Source organism: Lissotriton helveticus, chromosome 3_1, assembly GCF_964261635.1.
Source record: "Lissotriton helveticus chromosome 3_1, aLisHel1.1, whole genome shotgun sequence".
NCBI classification, from domain to species: domain Eukaryota; kingdom Metazoa; phylum Chordata; class Amphibia; order Caudata; family Salamandridae; genus Lissotriton; species Lissotriton helveticus.
In genome coordinates, this window is record NC_136061.1 from 1,912,959,892 (window position 1) to 1,912,977,532 (window position 17,641).

Here is a 17,641-nt window from a genome sequence, read left to right on the forward strand (position 1 = left end):
ATTGGAATCAGTCTTTTGCCTCCTGCAATTGGCACTCTCGGGTAGGGGAGGGAGTCTTCCACTTAGGGCATAAATCAAAGACTTTCTTCCATTAATCGTATAACCCGGGTATTTGCCAAAGCTTGTAAATATGTTGAGAACTCTATGTAACAATGCCCTGGGTGAGGACGAATACAATAGGATATCGTCCACATAGAGGGAGATGCGGTCTTCCCAGTTTTCTGCACATTTAAGGCCCTGAATAACGGGGTCTTTATGGATCCATGCCGCAAGGAGCTCCAGAGTTAGCGCAAAGAGCAAGGGGGACAGTGGACAGCAGAGTTTTTATTATTTACGACCACTTGCGCTTGAGGTTCCGAGTATAACAGTTTTACCCAGTTGATAACATTTGGTCCAAATCCCATCTTACCTGGCACTGCAAAGCGGTATGGCCATTCTACAGTGTCAAAGGCCATAGTGGCATCCAAGGACACCACTACTGCATCTTCCATGACAGTTTCCTTACATCCCAACACCCCATTAAGCCTCCTCAGATTGAGTGCTGTGTTTCTGTTGGGCATAAATCCCGACTGGTCTGGGTGTACCAACTTGCTGATAACCCGACCCAGACGGGTGGCCTATAACTTGGTCAGTATTTTGGGGCCCGCATTTAAGAGCGAGATTGGCCTTTAGGAAGAACACTTATTTTTGGGCTTACCTATTTTGTGCATAGTAATCAATTTGGCCAGGTGCTGATTCTGTGGGAGCCCACCCATATGCAGAGGCCGCTTTCAGGAGGAATACTTGTTACAGGATTTCAAAGAATGAATTCTTGTCTCATCAAATTTTTGGTACCCATTTGCCATGGTGGCACTAATGATTTTCCACCCTCTAATTGCAATTGTCCTAATGATGACCTGTAGAGTTGAACTTCATTGACATCTGAGCAGGCACACACAGTATTATAATGAAGACTCTCTTAACTATAGCAATTGTGTGGCTATCTTTACTTATTCTGATCCACGTTATCAGCTTTAGTACATACACTTTTATACTCAATGTCAAAGGTTTCTTCGCTGTGTGATCACCGAGGACACTGGGAACTAAATGTGACATTCCTTGAAATTTTCTTGTATATCTTTTCTAATGAACTTTTTGTTAGCAGACTATTTACTTCTTCTTGAATTAATTTCAGTAGTAATTCATTTACTACTAATGTATAATGCTTACCATATATCAATGTTATGTTATGTGTATTTGTAAAGTGCACTATCACCCACAAGAGTAACATGGTACTGAGTCCCCAGTGAGCCACTATTTATTATAGACATGTTGACCTAGGTTCCTGTGAGGCGTAATGGGTTGCCCCTCTTTTTTCTTACTATGTTTGTGGAACAGGCCCTACAATACCTACCACAGAACATGTTGACAGAAGAAACTCAGTTTTGCTCCCACAGTACGTTCTCAAAATGGAAGATGACAAGTGAGGAATTCATTTTACAAATTGTCTACAGTGAGGTGTTAACAAGATCTACCCCTCAAACGCATCACATACAGCACTTGCATTCTGATAGAGTAGGCAGACTCTGGGCCTGATTACGATCTTGGCGGACAGGGTACTCCGTCACGAACATGACTGCTATCCTGTCCACCAAATACAATTCCATTATACCCTACGGAACTTGTAATACAGCGGACGTGAAATCCGTCACATTTAGAACGGAGCATCTCATCTGCCAACATTGTAATGAGGCCCTCCATCTCCTTTTTGAACCCGGGCATAGCATTCTACTAGTTCAATAAGCAAACCCATATCAGTTACCATTTCGAAAATCTACAATGTTATATTTTGCACAGTTCAATATTACAATTTTCTACTAGACACAGAATTTTCCAGAATTAGCTTTTACACATACATATTGAGGAAACCAAAACACAAGTGTTCAGAAAGGCATAAAAGCCATGATTTTTTTCAAACTAAAGTCAAAATTACATAGTACCATAAAACTTGGATTTAGCTAGAATGCTTCCACTTATGCAAAAACCATCCTTCCTGTTGCTGACGTGGAAGGCCGATACTGGTGGATGATGCGATACCTGTGAAGAAAAATAAATTGGTCTTAGGAACACGCTTTGGGGTTTATTTGGAAATCACACTGGAACATTAATAATGTGGTTACACTGCTGAGCAAAGTGTATTTGATTATATAGCATTGACAACCAATAAACAGAAATGGTTACAAAAAATAACATGGCAACTTATTTCTAATGTCTGTCAAACTGCTAGTCATGCATATAAAATATAAAAAATATCCTGGCTTGTAATCTTGGAGAAGAAGTGCTAAATACATGCCAGTAGCCAATGCTTAATTTGTGCTGGTGGTGGGAACCAGCACAAGAGCTTGTTTTTCAACACAATACTTTGAACAAGAGCATGGGACAAAAGGCAGAAAAAAAAGAAAGAACGAGGAAGAGAAAACTAGAAATACTGCCACAAAACGAAAAAGCAGGATCAACACTAGACAGTTTTGCTATTTGGCAATCCTAGCATATAGGTCTGGCAGAGGACTCCAAAGAAAAACTTTGAACCCATGCACGTAATTCTTTTAAGAGCTAAGCACTGCCCAAAACAGCTTCATAAAGGGCCAGATGTAGGTAATTCCTATTTACCGACACCTAAATACCGAATCATACCGATTCGGTATTTAAGAGTAGGTAAATAGGAAGGAGGCATATGTAGGTAATCCTTATTTCCTAATTACCAAATCGGTAAGATTCGGTATTTACCGATTCTGTAAATACCGAATCGGTATTTCACATTGATTCCTATGGGCCTTGAAGCCCATAGGAATCAATGGGAAATACAGATTCGGTATTTACAGAATCGGTAAATACCGAGTCTTGCAAGGGTGCAGGGGGTGTCACTTTGACACCCTCTAGCACCCCAAGTACAGGCTTGTGTGACATGTGGCACACATACATGCCCTAAGGGCATGTCTGTGTGTCATATTGCACAGGTATGCATGCACAGATGTGCATGCACACCTGAATTCGGTATTTTACCACCCAATAGAATTGGGTGGTAAAATACCGACTCTTAGGGCCTGTGGCACTCTTAGGAGTGTCAGCTACATATGGATTTACAGAATCGGTATATTTACCGATTCGGTAAAATACCGAAGTGGTAAATTTACCGAATCGGTAAATATACCGATTCTGTAAATAACGACCCACCTACATCTCAAAAGCCAAATACCGGTCGGTAACGGCCGGAATCGGCCGTTACCGACCGGTATTTGGCTACCTACATCTGGCCCATAATGTTTTCTTTAATACTTTTTTTTATTGATTTTAATATGATTACAAACAACAACACAAAGTGCAGTACAATACAGGATAACAGACATCGAGATAATGTGGTCCAGCGTGCTGGGACAGGCATGTATAACATCATGTGGAGAATGTCATAAACACAATAACTCTGTACACACAAGTCCCTAAATCACTATGTTGTCCATATAGAGTTTGCAACAATATATCACATAGTCAGTTTCTCAGTGACAGCATGCCAATTTAACAATACAATTACATCACAGAACCTCAGCGGCATCAGAGCACAGCCATTCCGCCACTGGGTCCCAGATGTCCCGCGGACGGGACCTAGTATGCATGAGTTCGCAGTAACACTCCCGCTGCTCCCTGCAGTATGTCACATCCCGGACCCACTCCTTTACAGTTGGGTGGAGGAGGGGTGGGGAGACAGCTCCCAATGCAAGGCCACCTGTCTTTTTGCTAACAGTAACAACATTGCTGGCAGCTTCCTAGACTTTGGCGCCACACTTAAAATGACACCTGGCAGTGCCACCATCAGAGTGCAAGGGAGCTCCTGCTCAGTTATAGTCTTTATATGATGCAATACTGACAGCCAATAATTTGCAATGGGCCTACACTGCCAGGCTACATGGAGAAAGGTGGCGTGGGAGGATCCGCAACGCCAGCAGTTGGAATCCGAGCGCAAACCCATTCTATTCATTTGTGTGGGGGTGTGGTATAACTGATGGAGATATTTGAAGTGGATGAGCCTGAGGCGATAATTGGGGGACAGTTGCTCTAACTGCCTGCAACCAAAGCTCCATTGTTCATCCGTGATGCTCTCCCCAAGGTCCTACTCCCAGGTCCCGTGGGATGGTGGGACAACAACCGGAGAGTCACGTTGTGTTATGTTGTAGATCCGGGAGGTGAAGTTACGGCCTGACTCCAATGACAATATGTTTTCAAGTGCTGGCAATGTGTGCGGGTCAGGGAATGTCTTAAATTTGCTCTTACAAGCGGCACAAACCTGATAGTAAAGTAACATTTCAAGTGCAGCTGGTGGGGTAGCTTGATACAATGTTGATTTTTAAAATCATCGCTTATTCTATGAATAATTATTATATAGAAAAATAAATGTTATTTGTGGAGCACATTTCGGCTCGTATCTTCCAGTACTTAATGTGTATCATCAATGGAGAGTGATCCAGTTGAGGGCTAAAGTGGCTGGGATCCAATCATACTTTATCATAAAGAAAATGCCTCCACGACTATCGATCTATTACTATTCTGAAGGAAGAGCCAGTAACTTCTTTCTCCAACCGTCATTGACTTGACGGTTGGATTCAACTACTAATTCAAAAATACTTCAATTGTTACAATTCTTGATGGCACCTGATTGATATCTTCAAGTTGTAGTGGCGGCTGGCATGGTTTGCGGGTGGCAGGGCAGGTAGGTCTCGCAGGGAGGGGTCGCGTGGGATCGTCACGCATATATATATATTTTTAATGAACTTACTTTTGCGCCCGGTCCTGCTTCTCCGTTCCTGCTCTTCTCCATCTCAGACGGAAGCACAGCCAGATCCCACTGACCAATCACAACGCTGCAATGCAGTGTTGTGATTAGTAGGCACCCAGGCTCTCCTGACCAATCACAACGCTGCAAAGCAGCATTGTGATTGCTTTTGAGCATCCTGGTTGGACGCTCAACCAGGGAATGGGAGCCTGGGCTTGTTCTCCATGCAGGCTGTAGTGCAGCCTGCATGGAGAGCGGGGAATGTGTGCATGCCTGGTTTAAGCAGCCTGATAGTGCCGACCAAACAGTCAACTTACTAAGCGCACTTAGGAGTGGGCAAACCACTCATCCCTTGCCCTGCTTCAAGAGCAGAGCAGCCCTGCCCACCCATAAAGCAGCAGGAAGCTTCTACTTCGCACTGCTTAAAAACAGAGAGGTGACGCTCCTCCGCCATAGCGGAGGAGCCGCCACTGTCAAGTTGCCGTTATGTTTAAACACAGATTTGGAAATTCAAGGTTATGAGGAGTGGGAATCCCATCGCAATTCAGCATAGCTTCTGTCCAACAGAAACACAAAATTCCCTGCAGTCATTTACAATCACTGTCTGCTCTCATCTGCTGAATGGCCTCTGGATCTACGCTTTGGAGACATAACCTGTATAAGGTGGACTTTTCAACGCTTGTGTATTTTGTTTCTGACGGCCAGAAAAAAGCAAGAAAAAGTACAAAATGACTCACAGACCCTGTGAGAAAACTTTTAATGCATAACGGCGAAACACATTTTGTTTAGCAGAAATAAACTCCCTCTTTGGGGAGTATTTCTGGTAAACATTTGGCAAGCTGCCAGACATTCATTTCTGACTACAGTGTTCCCACTGTGTCGGTGGAAGCACTTTCACCAGAAAAGCTCCAATTCAGCAGCAGAGACACAAAGGTATTCTGGGCAGTCTGCAATGCCCAATGTCTTTGAACTAAAGATTATGCTTTGTTTATTATATTTTCTCAGATCAACCTGACCTTTTGGCTATCACCACCTTGTTTGAGTAGCCTCAAGAAGATATTCCTCAAGCTTATTGCTGACAACACACTTTATATCATACCTTACATGAAAAGACATATGGTCTGCTGCATAGTACAGTGTTTTTTTAATTATTCATACCAACTACATCTTAATGGTGTAAGTAAATATATTTGACTGTGTGCATGTTGCCATACAATATGTTCTTTCTAGGACAGAGCTGTTTAAATGACTTGTGTTCTGCCTACAATCATGGAAAAAAGACAGACAAAACACAAAAAGATGCAGTGTTGGTGCAAATAGTGTCTCACTCAAATGCCTACCTAGCCTCTATAGGCTGGAATATTCATCATATTGAATGAGGAAGACTCAGTCACATTATGTGGCATGTTTCATCATTGACTTCCTCACCCCATCCTGGTAAGAAAATACTGCCAGGGTCGACTCAACCTCTGTGAGAGGGAGTTCTTAACAAAGAAACAACGGGATCAAGGTGGAATCCTGATAAATTGAAGAATACCTTGAGGTAAACCTTATGGAATTTCCTTTATTTAAAGGTACCTCAGGTATTGTTAAAAGTAAATGATTGGATATCTATAGGTACAATGGTCCTTTCATCCAGATCAAGCCAACATGTTTCTACCCATACTAGTGGCAACAATAATCAAGGGCATGCATCTGGGCTCAAGGGATCCCTGCTCTACAATAATCTTTTAGCACACTTACATGGGACAAGGAATGTCCTTGCTCCACACCACCTTTAATAGTGACCCTAACTTAAAACGGTTAGGACATCATGGTCAGGTCAGAAGGGGCACTCTATGTAGGCACAGTTTAATCCAGAGGTATTTTTAGAAGTTGGGTTTCTAGTTGGCAGAAGTCTGCACCCTGTCCAAGTAGGGATCACAACCCTAGTCAGGGTTTGTCAGATACATATCCTAAATTAACCTGTGCTCAACCTATCGTAGCTTGGCACAGAACAGTCAGGCTTAACTAAAGACGCAATTTGTAAAGCATTTGTGCAATACTTAAAACAGTAAAACAGTGAGATCATCACACCAAATAATCCATACTAGGTTAGGCAAATTAAGTTTAAATATATTAAACAAAACAATACCAAAATGACAAAAATCCAATAAATAGAACTAGAGATATTAATTTTTAAGGATTAACGCAACATAGCCGTAAACGCAAACTGGGGCTATCGGTTTGAGCTGGATCAGGTTACATCTGAAAAGCCAGGCTGACGGTGATGGAGCATTGGTGAGATACAGAAGCCATGCAGAGCCCGCTGTAAACTGTACTTTCCCTGAGGATGCGTTGATCCCTTGTGATGAAGGAGATGCATAATCATGGAGCAACACATCTGGTGCTATGATGTTCTCAAAGCGGCAATGCGTCGGCGCCGAAGGAGATACATCAGTTCAGACCAGCGCAAAGACAGTGATGCGTGGATTTTGATACTGTAATACAGAAAACCCACTTCCAAGGGCCAGTGCTGGACTGCCACCACTTGCCAGGGTAGGACTCACAGATGGCTTAGTTCAGGTGCTGTTTAGTGAGATGGATTGAAGTCTTTGATATCCCTGAGACTTCCAACTGGAGGCAAGGAGGCAAGCCCTTTGAGCAACTCTGAGTTCAGTGATGCAGATTACATCCTACTCACCCAGGCAAGGAGTGCAGCAGGCAGGCCTGTACAGAAGAAAAGCAGTAGTCCAGCAGAGTGGCAGTCCTATAGCAGCACAGCAGTCCTTCCTGGCAGAATCTTCACAGCTCCAGAGGCGTACTGAATAGTTAGGGTCAGAAGTCCAGTTCTTATACCCAGTGGTGCCTTTGAAGTGGGGGTGACTTCAAAGAGGGGTTTTGAAGTGCACAGAGGTCCTCCCTCCTGCTCTGACTTCAGACACCTTCCAGGGGGTAAGCAGCCCTTTGTGTGTGAGCAGGACACAGCCCATTTAGCTCCTCCCTCCCAGCCTGTCCCAGGATGACCCATCAGGATATTACTGGCCCATCAGGCATACTTAAGCTCCCTTTGTGTGTGACTGTCTAGAGAGAATGTACAAAGCCCAGCTGTCACCCACCCCAGACATGTATTGGAGACAGACAGTAGGCACACAGGGCTTAAGAGCAGAAAATGTCAACTTTCTAAAAGTAAAAACAACAATTGATGGACAGAATGCAGAACAATGTCATACATTCACCCCAGTACAAAGATATGGGCCTAAACCCATCAGTTTTTTGCTCACCATGTCATTTCAGTTTGGACCCAGCCATATGCAAATCAATCTTGACCCTGCGCCCAATGGGGACAGTCCAGCCCGAACTGCCAGGCCAGGTCCTCCCTGGACTTGAATCAAGCATCATAGGACCGGTTTCGGGCTTTCAGCCCTTATCAGCCAGGATAGCTTAACTCCAGTGGCATAGAGAGCACAGGACCCACGTCTGGGCATACCCGTCCCACTCGGGATGACAACTGCAAAAACAACAATTGATGGACATAATGCAGAACAATGTCATACATTCACCCCAGTACAGAGATCTGGGCCTAAATCCATAGTGTGTTGCTCACCATGCCATTTCAGTTTGGACCCAGCCATATGCAAATCCGTCTTGACCATAAGATATAGAGCTGCAAGAGGTCAGGGCACCTATTAAGGCCATGGCCAGGAATAAGACACCAGGCACAGACGGCCTTCCAGTTGGGTTCTACTCGATGTATGTAGACATCTTGGGACCGAGACTTGTGAAAGTGAATAATCAAGCGCAGCAGGGGAGTATGTTTCCGGGTTCTACGAGGGAAGCACTGATCGTCCGGTTGCTAAAACCTGGCAAACCAGCCACGGATAAGGCAGCATACAGACAACTCTCCATGCTGAATTTAGATTATAAGATTTTAAGTAAAATCCTGGCCACGAGGCTTCATCCACATATGGCAGACCTAATTCACCTAGACCAGGCTGGGTTTATCCCAACACGCAACACGGCAATGAATGTCCGACGGTTGATGCATGTCCTAGAGGCGGAATCATATGATAAAGAAGACGCAGTCATATTTGCGGTCGATATCGAAAAGGCCTTTGACAGCTTGGAGTGGTCTTACTTATTCAAAGTAATGGAGAGATTTATTTATTTATTTATTTATTTATGTGCTTCTATAGCGCCTGATTAGATCCCCGGAAGGATATCTCTGCGCTTATGATGGAAAACAAGGACATTTGACCCATGCCTGAACATCAACAGAAATAATGAAACATGTGCAGATTAGTTAGAGGGAAAAAGGTAAGTCTTTAGGTTTTTACGGAAGGATAAGTGGTTGGTAGTAAGTTTCAGATGAATGGGGAGGGAGTTCCAAAGGACAGGTCCTGTATGTGCCAACGCACGACCTCCCTGACGAGATTTTTTTATTTTTGGGACCTGTAATAGGTGAAGATTGCTCGATCGAAGTGATCGGCCTGGTACATAGGGTAGAAAGGCTTTAGTCAAATATTTGGGGCCCTTTCCTATCAAACACCTATGAATGGTACACAGAATTTTAAACTTTGTGCGTTCTCGCACTGGCAGCCAGTGAAGTTTGACTAGTAGGGGGCGGGAGGGTGTTCTAGATGGTACATTGACAACTAGCCTCGCCGCCGTGTTTTGGACTACTTGTAGTTTGTTTAATTGGCCTTCATTAGTTGACAAAAGAAGGCCATTACAGTAGTCCAATCTACTGATCACTAGCGCCTGAACTAAGGTTTTCCTGTGACCATCAGGTATATAGGGAAACACCCTTTTCAGTAGTCCGATGGCTCTAAAGCAGGTGCCCGCAACTTGGTTGACATGTTGTTTAAAAGTCAGGGCTTGGTCGAATAGCACCCCCAAGTTTTTGACAGTCTGCTTTGAGACAGGAACTGGTCCTAATTCTGTGGGCCACCACTCCCCAGACCATAGTTTTGCTGCCTCACCGAACAATAAAACCTCTGTTTTGCCCACATTGCATTGTAGGCAATTCTTAGCCATCCAACATGACACAGCCCTCATGCCTTCTGCAAAAGATTTCTGCAGAGCAGGTGAGAAAGTTTTAAAGGGGAACAACAGCTGGGTGTCATCAGCGTAGGATATCGGGGTAAACCCAAATGGCCTCACTAAGTCGGCTAGGGGGGCCACATACATATTAAATAATGTGGGGCTAAGGCATGAGCCCTGTGGCACACCCCTAGTGAGCTCCCTAGAGATGGATTTATGGGAGCCCAGCCTGACTTCTTGTGAGCGACAGGAAAGGAAGCTCTCTATCCAAGACAGGGCCGTTCCTCCCAGCCCAACACCCCTCAGACGGTCGAGAAGCACTTCATGAGACACCGTATCGAAAGCAGCAGACAAATCCAAGAGCACCAGAATCATAGACCCCTCACTATCAAGTGTCAACCTGATGTTATTGGTCACTTCCAGTAGGGCCGATTCGGTGCTGTGGTTTGGCCTGAACCCAGATTGAGAAGGGTCCAGGCCTTCTGCTGCTTCAAGGTGATTCGATAGGTGGGTGTTAACGTGCTTCTCCGTCATCTTACCGATGTAGGGTAGGAGGGAAATGGGCCGAAGGTTGGACAAATCTGTCCAGGGGAGAGCCGCCTTCTTCCTGATAGGGTTTACCGCCGCTATCTTCCATTCTCTCTGGACTTGTCCCTGCGTCAGTGAGATGTTCATAACTGACTGGATGGCGGGCCCCAAGATGGAAATTAACGGGGCCACCATTTTTGCAGGAAGGTGATCGTTCGGGGAGCCAGTTTTTATATGGTTAATGAGGAGTGGGAGATCTAACTCACTAACTGGTGGAATAATAGAAAAGGTGTTTTTGATCTGTGCAGGAAGTGCACATGGAGGGGGGGCCCAGTTGCGGTGCCTTGTGAGGCCAAGATTTTATTATAAATCAGATTTATTTTGTCCTCAAAGAACATGGAGATTTCGTCACACAATGTCTGTGAGGCATCGTCAGGGCTCTCACTAGCTGATGGCTTGACAAAGCTTAGCAGGATTTTGAATAATTCCCTCGGGCAGTTTCCGGCCTCTTCTAATTGTAGAGATAAATCATTTTTCCTTGCAAGTTTTATGTTTTTATAATATTTTGCCTGAGCTTCTAAAAACATTTTCCTTTCTTGCTCAATTTTTGATTTCCTCCATGCTTTTTCTAATCTCCTGCATTTCTGTTTTTCCTTCCTGAGATCCAGAGTGTACCACTTCTCTTGTTTAGTAGGAGGGTACTGTTTATGAAGTTTTAACGGGGCAAGAGAGTCAATAGCTGATTTAAGAGATTTATTGTATTTTTCCAGTGCCTCTTCAGCTGAGTCTCCTTCGGTGAATTGAGGTTGTTGCCAGTGTTCACTCAGATTCTCAACTGATATTTTGTGCCATTGACGATGGAAAATAGGAGGAGATGGCGCTCTGGACGATTGTTTGGTGGGTCCTGCCAGATAGAACTCAATCAAGAAGTGATCGGTCCAATGGATTTCTGTTGCAGGAAGGCATCTTATTTTTGTAGAATTAGTGAAAATAGAGTCAAGGGTATGACCAGCTGTATGAGTAGCTCCGCTATTTCTTATCTCCAATCCAAGATTGGACAGATCTGCAGTTAATTGAATAGATTCATGATCTTCGGGGTTATCCATATGTATGTTAAAATCCCCAAGGAGAAGAAAGTCCTCCTTAGCTCTGACATTAGGGGCCAGTAATTCCAGAAGAGACAAAGCAAAATCTGGATTCTGTCCCGGTGGGCGATATGTTAATGCGCCCTTCCATGAGATATTGCTTGTCAGGGTAATTTAAAAAATCATGATTTCCAGAAGAGAGGTAAAACTCTGTTCTATTTGGCCTAGGGACAGAATTCATAAAATGGATGTCCCTATTATACACAGACTCTAGAGCTCGAGTCAAGCCTGGGTGATTGATCTCCGAGTCCTATCATGTGGAGAGGGGAACACGGCAGAGATGCCCGCTCTCCTCACTGTTATTTGCTCTGGCCATGGAGCCCTTTGCAGCCAGGGCCAGGACAGGTCTTCATTACAGGGGGTTGGAGGCGATGGGTCGAATACAGCCATATAGCGTTATATACTGACAACTTATTACTATTCCTTCGGGATACAAGAGAAGAGCTAGAGGGAGCAAGGGAACTGCTTACATCATTGACGAGGGTATTGGGCCTTCAATTAATTGGAGGAAGACGAGCCTTTTCCCCACTAAATCAGGGCGTGAGAAACCACAAATGGAAGTGGAAGTGACTTGGGAGAACAGGTGCCTCCCCTTCGTGGGAATTACCATCTACCATGAAAGTGCCGACCTATTGGAGGGGAATGTAGGGAAAGCAATCAGTGGAGTTAAGGCGACTTTCGCCTTCAGGGAAACGTTGCCCTTGTCGGTTATGGGAAGAATATCCTTACTATATATGTTTGGGGTTCTGCCTATTTGGATCCTAGGGAGAATGTTTCGATACCTGAAATCCCTAATGATATCCTTTATATGGGGGGAGGCAACGAGTGGGATGGGCCACACTAATGAGGCCAAAGAATGCAGGAGGCCTGGCACTACCAGATTTTGAATATTACTATCTCGCAGCGCAGATGCAGTGGCTCATGAAATGGGTGGCTGGGAGAATGAGAGGTATGAACCAGCAACATGATGCAGTCCCTAGTTTGGCTGTACTGTCTAACATAGTGCTCCGTTTGCCCGTCCACAGCAGAGATGAAAACAACAAAGTTAAAGTAATCCGCAAATGCTGGGTCAGGGCACACCAGAGATCCAAAACCAAAAAACCATATGCCCCGGAAATTCCACTTACCATCTGCATGGCACTTCCCCATGGAGGGAACTGGCGGGATGTGGAGAACTGAGCAGAAGCAGGAGTAACCACCATAGGCATGTTCTAAGAGGACAGAACCCTACTCCTATTTAACATATTTAGAGAACGCTATGACATACCCAGAGGAATTCTTTTTATCTATACTGACATTACGAAAGCAATTCAAAAACACTGGGAGAGGGATTATAGGAGCCCCCGATATCAGAAGGGTGTCAATATGTAGTGTCAGCCTTCAGGACTTTTAAAGCCTCCAAAGTGAAATGCTGCCTGCCCTCACCTGATTTAAGGGAAAGCTGGGAGGGGGATTTGGGAAAAACTATTGAAGAGAAAGCATGTGACACATTTATGTGCTACATAGAGTTTACCTCACACCTGCACACATTAACAAACGATTCGGGATACGCACAGGCCAATGCCGACGATGCGGGCGGCAGATGCAGCATTTCTACACATGTTCTGGGAGTGCCCAAATGAGGAAATTTCTGGAGAGAGGTGTCAACTACAGTAGAAGAAGTAACGGAGAAAGAGATACAAGTAACTCGAGGATGCTGTCTATTACATTGGTTCCCACACACATCCAAGCTTAAAGTTACGAGTAGGTTCCAGGATTTGGCGTTCCTGATGGCCAAAAGAGAGCTCACTAGAAACTGGAAATCCCAGGGGGGACCTGGGGTAGCGCGATGGAAAAAGGAATTCATAAGGTGGACACCATACGAGGGAGAAGTAAGAGTGGGCGAGGCCAGACGAGGCACGGGATCCCTGGAAACAGCTAGAGCTTGGAAAGTGTTAGTGACGCTACTAAAATGCCCATCTTCTGAAGAGGATGAAGGAGCCTGGGGCGTGACCACTGAGGAGGGAGGCCAAGAGTGATCAGGATTATACTTTCTCACCATAGCTGGCAGGAGACGAATGACTAAAATACATGCAGCGTGAGCCTAGATAGGGACACATTAATAGCAACCTGTAATGCCCAGGCACACCTAAGAGGAGGGAGGGGGAGGAGAAGGAGTTGGGTAGTTAACCATATTTATAAGCATAAGAGGATATGCCTCAAAAGAAAGGAGCTAGCTCCATTACTGGTTGTACCAGAGACACATACAGAACTTCTATAGCAGCTATCTCAGAAGGCATGTGAAGGTAGCACAATAGAGAGAATTCAAAATCCTGCTTTGTGAGAAAATACAATTGACTAGAGGTAACAACCTCCTCCATGTACTGTAATTCTGATAAACTTGAACGGCTTCATTGTATATTCTGAAAAGTACAGAGAGATGTAAGAAAAGCTTAATAAAATCTGTTTAAAAAAATAAAATAATAAGGCACTAACATATAAGGAGACCTCTATGGGACCTTAACACTAGTTCATCGAAATTTGGACGTAAATCATGCTCTGTCTCACAGCCACATTCACTTGCTGGAAGAGTATGTTAAATTTCTCTTCCTATGACTAGAGTTGGGCTTTCTGGTCATGTTGTCTGGTGGTAACTAAGGAGCTATGCAATTATTGTTTACAAGGTTCTAGGGCCTTGATGTAGAAAATGTATTTGAGATCCCAAAGACTGGGGTGTTCAACATTCGGGCTTTGTGCCTACAAAAAAGTTGGATTGTACTAAAGGTACATTACAAGTCATGCATCTAATTCTTCCTGGCAATGTACACTCAGACTTCTTCCAATTTGCAAGGAATGTGGTTGGGCGAAAGGGTTGTCTTTCCCTCTGTGTAAATCACAATGAAATGCATCTCTCTTGAATACTGGCATGTCTGCCTGTATAGGTAACTGGGCAGGGTGAACCCAGCTACAGCGCAACACAGTGCTGTACACTTGCAAAAGCCCACTGATCCACTTTAGGATTATTTACAAATTGTTAGAAATGTATGTGGTAGTTCCTGCTTTGCCTTATGTAGTCTTCTCTGAAAAGGTGAGTCTTCAGATCCTTTCAGGTTTGCTGGAGATTAGGGCCGTTCTGACGTTTTTCCGGGGTTGTTCCCTTCCAGTACAAAACCTACGCTTCAAAGAAAACACACCCTAGCACCATGATGCAAGGGTGTGTGCTTTGGGGCATCACAGTCAAAAGTGCACCAGAGCTGGGTTAAAGAAATACTGCACCATATTTTAGTAGATATGGCACATTTTTTTCTCTCCCTTTGAAGCAAGGCAGCACAGCAGCTTGTGTCGCTGTGCTGCCTCGCGTCAAATATTAGTAAATCTGGACCTACTTGGAATTCAAAATCACGAGTTAGGAAGTTTTAAGAACAATTAAATATTTTCAGCAAAACAAACACGATGAGAACCATTTTTTCTTGAACTTCATCCAAAAATTCTTGCAACTGGGATTGAAATACTCACTGTAAAATTTAGATTAGATTTTATTCGGTACGTGCACATGCATAGGGTCTTACAAAGCTTGAGTAACTGTTACGTTTGCCCCTTTCATGATCATGCCCTTTTTGCATGTAATCCAAGATGTGGCTGTCTTATTTCTCTTGATGGAACAAAAGGACTGATCAAGGCCTGGTTGTTTGCTTCTAACTTTTGTGGAGTTTTAAAAGTGTGGTCACCATATGGTTTCTGGAGCCTGCTAGACAAAGAGAAGTTATTAATCTGTTAGATTCAGTTGGATGTCATTTGTCCAATTCCCAAAAATTGAATACTTGGTCAATTATTGTGATTTTATTTTACACTATTTATTTATTTATATGATTTATATAGCGCATGGCTACCCAGAGGCTTCCCTGCGCCGATGATAAGACCTGTAGTGAGAGACAAAGGCCACTTAGTGGCTTAATGGCAACAGCCAGGTCTTCAGATTTTTCCTGAATATTAGTTCATTTTGCAGCCCTCTGAGGTCAGACGGAAGAGCATTCCACAGTTTTGGGACCAAGTGGGAGAAAGATCAGCCTCCCCATCTGGATTTTTTAATTCTCGTGGTGCTGAGGAGGTTGCGTGGGAGGACCTTGGAGATCTCGAGGGGATAAGGCATGAGATCTGGGATTTCATTTTCGGTGGGCCTTTGTTATTTTTTGCCCTGTGAGAAATAGGAGGGCTTTACATTTTATTCTTGATGCTATTGGAAGCCAATAGATTAGTTTCAAGGATTCTCTAACTTCCGCTTGTCTATGGAGTTTAAGCAGGAGCCTGGCCGCTGCATTCTGCACCTTCTGAAGCCGCTTGATCACCTACTTGGGAGAACCCAGGTATAGGGAGTTCCCATAGTCCAGTCGGGAGACTATAAAAGACTGCATGACGGTTTTGCTTAGTTGCTCCGGGATAAGTTCTAACATCTTTCTAAGCGTCCTCAGGAGTCCAAAACAGATGCCCGACAATTTGTTTGCCTGTTCGCACATTGAGAGTGTGCTATCGAGCAACTTACCTACATTTTTTACAACCAGTTTAGGAACTGGAGGCTCCCCCATGCAAGGAAGCCAGTGATTTAGAGGTCTCGAGATGGCCCTGTTACCCAAGATCATAAATTCGGTCTTGTCACCGTTCAATTTTAAGAAGCTATCTGACATCCAGTTGAACAGTTTTTCCAGGCAGGGCCCAGGGCCAAGTAGTCTCCCTGATGGTGTTCATGGGGCCGAAGGACGATCAGCTTGGTGTTGTCTGTATACGAGATGCCTAGGATGCCAAATTCCTGTATAATGTTGGCAAGCTTCCTTACATAAATATTGAATAGGGTCAGGCCTAAGAAGGAGCACTGTGGCACTCCAGACTTTAAGGGCAGGCAGTCAGAGAGGCATTCCTCATCCATAACTTGTATCGACCGATCATCTAGAAAAGAGAATAACCACTCTGCCCTGGATACCAATTTCCTTCAGTCTGTTTTTTAGCAGGGCGTGATTGACGGTGTCAAACGCCGTACTAAGGTCAAGTAGTATAATTGCGACCGACTCTCCGCTGTCAAGTAAGGATTTAAGTTCCTCTGTGACAGCCAGAAGTGCTGCTTCGGTATTATGGAGGGCACGGAAGCCATCTGCGTGGGGTGGAGAAGTTCGTTCTCCTCCGGGAATTTGACCAGAGTTTTGTTGACATGTCTTTCCAGGAGTTTACCCAGGAGAGGAAAAAGGGAGATGGGACAAAGATTGCTCAGAGTGTCTGGGTCCAGACGGGTTTTTTCTAGGATGGGTTTTACTATAGCGTGTTTCCAGGCCTGGGGGACCGACCCAAATTAAAGTGATTTATTGAGGATTTTCACTAGGGTAGGGAAGACCACCTCCGTCACCTTGAGGATGGCATGTGGGGATGCAGAGTCCAGAGGAGAGACTGATTTGATGGATTTGAGCAGCTTGAGAGTGGCTTCCTCGTCGATGCCGGGGAAATGAGTAAGGTAGAATCATCTAGGTAAAGTAATACAGTTTCTGTTGGAGATATTCTGCTGATAGTAAGCCTGCTCAGATGGTTTAAGGCTTCAAGCCATGGCAACCGTGCTAGTGTGTTTGAAGCATTGCATGTGTGCCACCTCCAGGGCATAAAAGAGTAATCAGTAACCCAAAACCTACGTTCAGCAACTCACCTGATAGAATCATTGCAATCCATTAGGTCACTCAGTGGTTAGAGAGGAGACTCTCCATATATATATATATATATATATATATATATATATATATATATATGAATCAACTTTGAATGCTTGTCCTCTTAGCAAACCAAAGCAGATACTCTTTCTTAATCAATGACATATCTTTATGGTAGCTCAGCCCAAATACAGCACTAACAGCCATGGCCATACACAAGAACTACTGAGCACATGTGTTCGCATTCGCTGTGTGTTATACCCCCTCCTGAGCGGAAGCCGGGAGGTTGCTATACTATTTTGCTTTAATATTTTGTTACTTTGAACGTTTTTATCTGCTGTATTCATTCAGCTTTTAACTTCACTTCTATTTTTGCTTGATTACGAAGCTTATAATTGTATTTTCATGTGATCCCCCACGCTTGATTTAGAAGCAGTGGTTATTTCCCCTTCGCCCCTCGCTTGATGTAAAAAGTGTTA

General features: G+C 44.1%; 1 protein-coding gene across 2 annotated transcripts in view; it reads right to left on the reverse strand.

The window, feature by feature from the left end:
• The window catches only part of OSBPL5 (oxysterol binding protein like 5), a 970,364-nt gene that overhangs the window by 168,784 nt on the left and 783,939 nt on the right, over positions 1–17,641 (reverse strand). For both annotated transcript variants that reach the window (XM_078682923.1, XM_078682922.1), the window contains one exon: positions 1,980–2,076. In XM_078682923.1, coding sequence (XP_078539049.1) covers positions 1,980–2,076 — 97 coding nt within the window. The remainder of the gene's footprint in view (positions 1–1,979; positions 2,077–17,641) is intronic.